This window comes from Lepisma saccharinum, chromosome 2 (assembly GCF_977018435.1).
Source record: "Lepisma saccharinum chromosome 2, izLepSacc3.1, whole genome shotgun sequence".
NCBI lineage: Eukaryota > Metazoa > Arthropoda > Insecta > Zygentoma > Lepismatidae > Lepisma > Lepisma saccharinum.
The window spans coordinates 32,522,646-32,530,901 of record NC_139230.1 but is presented as its reverse complement, the minus strand read 5'-3'; the positions used below and the strand labels follow the sequence as shown (position 1 = coordinate 32,530,901).

The 8,256-nt window shown below is 32.1% G+C and overlaps 1 protein-coding gene across 6 annotated transcripts in view; it reads right to left on the bottom strand.

Annotated features, from left to right (window-relative positions):
* Positions 1-346: 346 nt before the first annotated feature.
* LOC145983987 (uncharacterized) overlaps positions 347-8,256 on the bottom strand; it is an 86,028-nt gene continuing 78,118 nt past the window's right edge. For all 6 annotated transcript variants that reach the window (XM_083117239.1, XM_083117237.1, XM_083117238.1 and 3 more), the window contains 2 exons: positions 6,119-6,290; positions 347-1,896 (listed from right to left, as the gene is read on the bottom strand). In XM_083117239.1, coding sequence (XP_082973365.1) covers positions 1,878-1,896; positions 6,119-6,290 — 191 coding nt within the window. In that variant the 3' untranslated portion in view covers positions 347-1,877. The remainder of the gene's footprint in view (positions 1,897-6,118; positions 6,291-8,256) is intronic.

The window sequence follows — 8,256 nt, the reverse complement described above, 5'->3', positions numbered from 1 at the left end:
GAATTTTACTTACACATGATAAAAGACTAACAAATTATATCATAGACTGGAGGAAAATAAAATTTCAATAAAAAAATATTTTACTGAAGTGCAACCTTGGATTAAAATAATATTCTTTTCAGAATTTTGGAGTATGTTGTTTTAATTCCAAAACAGTATCAATTTTCTTCTTACTATACATGTGCTCTCAAACCTTAATTATGTAACTGCAAATAACCCTTCGCCTTATAATACTAAATAAACCCATCCCTTTTAAACTCGAGGGAAATTTACGAATTACCTTATTATTTCCATATACTTAAAATGCAAATGAGGTATACACAAAATAACAAAATGTATGGTAAATTTTTATTTATTTATTGAAAGAAAGTGTCAATACAGTTACATTGTTAACTAGTGCATTACATTAGTTGCATTACCTTATAGGAGCAAGTAATATGACAATAATTTTCTATTTAAATTTTGATAATTTTAATTACAGCCAATGATTACTTGTAAACATGCAGAGAATAGTGAACAATACGTTAATATTACATCTCTGTTTAATTTTGACAATGTTTATTAGTCCAGTTCTTCTTTCCCAACATGATTTAAATTTACATTTTAAAGTTTCACTTACAAATACCACACAATACAGTTGCATTGAGAAAAATTTCTGTCTTAAATTTTGACAATTTCAATTACAGCAATTGATTACGTTTAACAAGCGGAGAGAAGTGAGAAATATGTTAATATTAGTCTTCTGTTTAATTTTGACAATGATTATTACTTATTTCAGATTTTCTTTCAACCCAACTTGATTTAAGCAAATAAATTTTAAAATTTCCCCACAGCTTGATTGTTATCCAAATTACTGTACAATATAGTGTCATTGTTTCAAACATCTCTTTTTAAAATGTTGACAATTTTAAATACAGCAAATGATAGCGCTTAGAACAAAACTGAATGAAGTGAACAAAATATTAATATTACTCTTCTACAAAATTATGACAATTTCTAGTGCTCCAAATCTTGTTTCAACAGAACTTCATTAAACAAAATACATATTGACATTTCGCCATAACAGCAAGTTTTAACTTTGACAGTTATTTATTACTTCCAATGCCTATTTTTTTTTAAAAGTGAAGTGAACAAAATGTATTATTTTTACATTTTTTACTACCACAAATCTTGTTTCAGTGCAACTTCAATTAAACAAAATACAATTTGACACTCCTGGATGTCATCCAAAAATGCCATATCATGTTGTTGCATTTTTTACAAACTTAAAAAAAAAAGTAATGTGAAAATATTGTTGTCATTGTAAATTTTGACAATTTTAATTACAGCTAATGATTGTTGTTAAATAACCAGAGAGAAGTAAACAATAAATTAATATTACATTTCTGTTTAATTTTGGTTATTACTTACTTCAGATCTTCTTTCAACCCAACTTGATTTCAGCAATTACATTTTAGTATTTCCCCACAGCTGGATTGTTATCAAAAATACTGAACAATACAGTTACATTGTTTCAAACTTCTCTCCTTAAATTTTTGATAATTTTAATTACAGCAAATGATAGCATTTAAAACAAACCGAAAGAAGTGAAGAAAATATTTATATTAGACTTCTGCAAAATTTTGAAAATTTCTACTGCTCCAAATCTTGTTTCAATAGAACTTCATTAAACAAATACATTTGGCATTTCACCATAGCAGCAAGTTTTAATTTTGACACCCAATTATTACACCCAACGATTATTTTTTAAAATTTGTATAATTTTCATAATATTTACTGCTCCAAATATTACTTCACTGCAACTTCATTCTTTTTTTTAAAAAAATGACACTTCAACAAACTGTCAGCGGAAACTTCATGCTTGAACACGTGCTTCTTCAGTTTTTAGGCTGGGTGCTGCAAAAATAGAAGTAATTGCATTAAAATATATTTAGAAAAAATGCAAGCGTAAAAGAGCACAAAAGTAAGTTAGTTCCTCCTTTTGAAGTTATATGAGGTCAAACTATTTTTAGAATACACTATATTCCATAAATGTAATAAGTTAAAGTAATGAAATGTTGTTCGAAAATTTTTGGTGAATGCTGTGAATTGAGGAAATTAATTCCCAAATATTTCTTATAAATCAAGTAGGATTCAATTTCCTCAGGTAAAATGGTAGCCTACAAGATTTATTTTAATTGACTGATTGACTGATTTAGTTTATTTTACGTTGCTTTTCTGCCACTTTTGACTAATCGCGACGATGGAGATGAATGGCAATGGGTAAGATTTGTATTAATTGAATTGAATCAGTTTGCATCGATAAAAATGATGTAAAAATACTTTTTTCTACCGGAGAAAATTTATCATCACAAAATTCAGTATTAATGAAAGGGACTAAATTTTTTCTCGGGGAAATAAAACTGCTCACAAGATTACTATTAGATGAAGCGTACGTCCGTTTTCACCGTGAAGAAAACACTCTACAAAGTTTTTTATTGAATGAAGGTGGGGTCTACAGAATTGTATTTTCTCCAAATTTGCTATTGAATTGTGTGAGCTCAATTTTCCCAAAGAGGAATGATTGCCCAAAGGCATTTCTATGAAATGCAAGTCAATCACGCAGTAGTTAAATGACTGTTGAGAAGAATTACTACAGGGTGGCGTGAAAGTCATCACCTGATTTTCTTAGCCTATAGCTTGGGTTTTAAATTAAACAAAGTAGTTTCATCATTTCATCCCTCATCCCCATCTTCGCAAATTAGCCAAGAGGCACAAAACGCGAAGTAAAATATACTAAATCAATAAACAAAGTAGTTTTTTTGTGTTAAAAATTTATTGACACTTGTAAGTTTTATGTTCTCAATTTTTAAAGATAACATCCAATAAATTACCACCATTCGAATTGATGCAAATTTGGGCTCTTTTCATTGCGTTTGTGGTGTTGGAAAGAATCTGCGGGGAAATGTTTTCAATTTCATGCTGAATATTGTCTTTTAGTTGCTGTAACGTCTCTGGCTTATTCCCAAAAATCAACGACTTTAAATATCCCCAAAGCAAGAAATGTTGAGTGTGCAAATCGGGGGACCTGGCCGGCCATGGCAAATCACCAAAACGGAATATTACTCTGCCCGGAAAAGTGTCACGCAAAAGAGCTAATGTTTCGCGGGCTGTATGTGGAGTCTACTTATTCATTTTCGCACACAATAAATTTCGTGAGTATCTTCTATTTAACTGACGAAACACTACTGATAAACAACAAGATGTCAAAATAAAGGTCAGTTCAAATAGGATGATGACTTTTGCGCCACCTGTTATTATATATAGAACGTCAATTGTCAAAGGGAAAAGATTGCCAACAGTATTTGCTGTGGAAGGAAATAAAATCATCTTAAAAAGAGGAATATAACTGTACTCAAAATTTGCTACCAAACGAAAAGTAGCAAAGTATTCAACTATTTTTCTTAACCTTCTTCTGAAATCTTCATCTTCTTGCTTACAGTTTCGTAGTTTCAGCCTTTACACAATGTAATTGCAAGCTAGAGTGTAATATGAAATTAACCTTAGAGAAATTTGTTCATATATATCTTCACTTCCAGTAAAACTGGAGCAAACAATTCTCTAAAACGTAACAATCAATGTAAAAAAAAATATATTATATGGCGTAACGTGCTGTAGTAGTAAATCTATTTCGAGGATCGTACTTATCGAAAGGTACTACATATAAGCCATTGTTACAGGACTATAATAAACTTGTAATTATTCAGATTTACATCCTCGTTGACTCAAAAAAAAAAATGTGCGCAGTAAAAAATTCGAGTATTGAAACATCTGAGACAAAAAATGCCAAATATTAGTGCCTCATTTGTGCACAATGTGAAATTAGAAATATTGACACTTGAGGATTTTATTTTCAAAATTGTTTGCACCCACTGTGCACAATTGTGCACACAACATTTAAAGGGTAAAATCTCGGATAGTTTTGGAAATCAGCTCGTCCTTCACCTTCCCGAAATGGGAAAAAAAATGTGCCAAAAAATGTGTGAATCGTTTGCGCAAAAATGTGCAGCCAATTAACCTACGGAACTTAGATTTAAAAGTTTGATATGTGTCTAAATATGCAAGTATCTTAGGGTTATTATTTTTAGTGTAGTAATCAGCAAAATCTGAAAGAAGCACCCTGATGAGAAGTTTGTATCCATCTGCTAATCTGTTTGATGTTTTTGGTGATTTTTTAAAGTCCACTTTATGCACAGTAAGGCTAATCGGGACTGGACCTACAGCTTAAAGTGGAATCCGAACCACTTGTGCCTCCACCGGGTATCAAACCCGAGACCCCTTGGTTAGTCTGCTAATCTGTCATCGAAAGTATATTATTGATACGTGCTTAATACTTCGGTACTTTTCTTTTCCACTTCAATCAAGAAAATTTGAATTTGTGCCAGAAAATTACAAGGTGTTGTCTGAATTACAAATTAGTAGTTAGTTAATTGTTGATTCGTTGCCTAAAATATAGCTAATGGAATAAGGAAAGAGGTCTCTCACAATATTCACACTCCATTGTTTTAATATGTATTTTCTTCAACAATGGTGAAGATGGAACAAAAATGTAATACATGTATAATTTCCTACACAAGATAAACAGCGTTTCTATAAAACTGGCGTTTTTCTTTGCCGTGGGAAATTTTACGTCATGGTGTTGGCAACAATTGTCGACTGTCTCATTTGTTTAATATAACTACCCCATTTTCGAAAGTTTGATTGGTGGAATAGAATACAACATAAAGTTGAGATTATGGCATTTTATAAAAATAATGGTTGTGAGGTAGCTAGCTGTTAAGTCACGTGGTTTAATGATTTCTGAATACTTCCTATGCGACCACCTGAAGCAAGATGCAAGTCGGCCTTGGGTTATTGACAAGCTCAGACACAACATCCACATGGAAATCAGCACAATCTTTAAACATCAATTCTATTGAATTGTTGGACGGTGTCATGGTTGATCTTCTCAGACTGTCTGAATGAGAATGTGTCCAGTCACCTGTCAGACATAATGGAAACCTGAAGTGACGTTCATAATTAATATTAACGAAACATAATATACCATATTTTGGGGGGCCGGTAGCTCTACTAAGGCATTGTTTGCCATTTTAATTAAAGGGTGATGTGGGTTATCATTTGTATTTTTTTAATGGCCCTTGTGACAGTGTAGTAATTTTAACAATTGAAATTAATGTAATAAGAAAATTGTCACTGTTTTGATTGTTAATATTATATTGCATTATTACAGTATTTTATTCCTGGTGGGGTGTTGTAATATTTCATGTTTTGGTATTATCTATACTTTTTAGTATAGATGGAATTAATAGTATATGTAATGTCACCAAAAATATTGGAATTTATTAATTATTCATATTTGTTCTCTTAATTTAAATATTTCATTTGGTGTAAAGCTTGTGGCTGTTTCATAAATGGCAATATGTAAGGTTACAAGTCTTGTTTTTGTAATGTTTGTCTCATTGAAACGGGTTCCAATTTTTAAAAACTCTTATTTCCTTGTTGGTTAGCACATCGCGCTACGACGCCAGGGGTCCCGGGTTCGAATCCTAGCCTAGCCATGGATATTTGTGAGTGTCCATTCATCAATTTCATCATATCATCATTCATCCCCACCTTCGCAAATTAGCCAAAAGTGGCACAAAAAACGAAGTAAAATAAAGCAAATCAAATCAAAATCCAATCCTGTTTCCTTGTAACACCTCTTAATAAATTGTATTCTCTCGGGATTATATGATAATATGAAAACGAACACCTCAAGGTTCTACTATAAAGTTAGTACCGTTGGAATAAACTTATTACTTTCTCTTCATTCTTATGTTTGAGATATATATATAATCACTGAGTAATGTGATCATCAAATCTCTTTCTGGAAGACAACAAAAATAAAGGTAAAAATGAAAATTGTTGTTGTCAAGTCTGTGAAAATTATCAATTGTCTCTTGAAGTTTTAGTAAGAAAATAATGTAAATTTTAGGAATTTCAGCGTGTTTCAATAATTTCATAAAACAATAAAGTTTCTCACACCTGTATAATCATCCAAGGCTGGTGTAGCAAATATTAAACTAAAACTAACACTTACATGAGTATCTTCCAGCGAGAATCCTTGCAGTATGGTTGGAATATGTCGTCACCCAGTGACGAGCATGGCGGATCCTTGCACTGCTTCTTAGGCTTCATAACGCATTCATAGCCTTGTTTGCATGGCATGTCTTTGCATGATTTTATGACCTCACGGATCGGTAGTGCTGGATCTGAAACAACCACGTGTAAAGTTGTAATAGTAAACAGAAAAGAACATCAAATTAAGTTAGCATAAATTTGGCTCAAGATGCATTTTTCTAAATAGCATAATAATCCACACAGGACTTTAGCTCAACGAATTGAAAAAGTTAAAAATACAAGGTGTCTCAATAAAACAGATCTCTTTTCTTGCCGCAACACTTATTGGCTATCATTTGTTTAACAAAACTACGCTATTTGTTGAAACTTGAATTGGTGGAATGGATTGAAACTTTCAGCTGGCTGCTGTTGTGACATTTTGTAAAAATAGTGGTTGTGTGGTTACTGCTAAGTTACCATGCTTAATTGTTATGAGTTCTACATGTGGGAGGCACCTGAAAAGCAAAATGTTTGTAAGTCAGCCTCAGGTCATTGAGAAGCTCAAAAACAATATATTCTAGAAATCAGCACCATTTCTATTGAGATGCTGGAACGTGGCATGGTGTATATTCCAAGGCTGTTTTTACGCAAATGGCAATACTTTAGGTTACATTTACTGTGTCCATAATGTTTGTGTCATTAAACAACTATTTCTTTCGTTGCATTTAAAAAATTGAGACGAGCAGTTTACAGGAACACTCTATAATTCAATATACCGGGTGGGGCACCTAAAAGTACCACCGGAAATATTTCGTGAACAATAATAAATATTGAAAAACTGCTTTCGCAGATATATATAGGTATGAGAGGGGCTCATGAAATCAGTGGACATAATACGTTCAACTACGTAAGGAAATATGGTTTTCAACACAAACTTAGTTTTTCTTTAAATGGAAACCCCATTTTATTTCTATCTCATTTGAAAGTACGGAAAAATTCATTAGGAATGGCGTTTGTTACATTGTAATACGTCAAGTAGTTCTCAAGTAATTGTAAATTGAAGTTGAGCGTGAATGCACATCCCCACTATGACTGTCGGCAGAGCCGAGCGTAAATACCGTAGTGCATACAGCCCGCACACTTGTGCTGCATTTTTCCTACACTCCCCATAGATAAGTATCATCTCGGCCTTTTCAGAGTTTAAAAATACAATTTTCTCAGCAACAGTTCTGAAGTAAATACACTATCACAAACGTCTCGTTAATCAGTGTACTTTGTTACGGCTTTGCTTTATTTGATAAATTTGATAAATCAATTTGAAAGAAAGAAAAAATGTATAAGGTGCAAAGTTTAATAGTTGAAAACTTAAAGATTTGTTATGACCAAACGAGGAAAGATGATTGTTCCGATGTACTAAAAATTATGACGTAAATGAATGAACGTCAATTAGAAAGATGTTAATGTACTAACATTTATGTATGTAACTGATGGCGGAATGTTTAAAATTTATACTTTTTAATTAACAAATATTTGTTAACTCCGAAAGATGTATTAGAAGCTTTTTGATAATTTGTCAAAGCTTACTCATGTATAAACTACACATTTTATTGTAACCCGCAGTTGTTGGAACGTAACAACTTTCCTAAGCACAACGCATAGTTTGCAGAAGAGTAACATGTTTGTTACGATACCCGAATGGCGTCAAAAAGGGGATATGTATGTTACGACATACGAATCAACTTGTGAGAATGTTTGCTTCAAGCGTCAACTTCACGTTACAATTACTCAAGAACTACTTGACGTATTACAATGAACCAAATGCCATTCTTAATGATTTTTTTCCGTACTTTCAAATAAGCTAGAAATAAAATGGGGTTTCCATTTAAAGAAAACCATATTTCCTTACGTAGTTGAACGTATTGTGTCCACTAATTTCATGAGCCCCTCTTATACCTATATATCTGCGAAAAAATTCTACCTATTCTACCTCATTCCCTCCTTCATAAAACGTAGCTGCAAAAAATGATTATTTTAGTATATTTCTTAAATTTTTCAATTATATAAATTTATAATATTCCATTTTATGTATACTTAGAACACATATAGCATAACTGTATA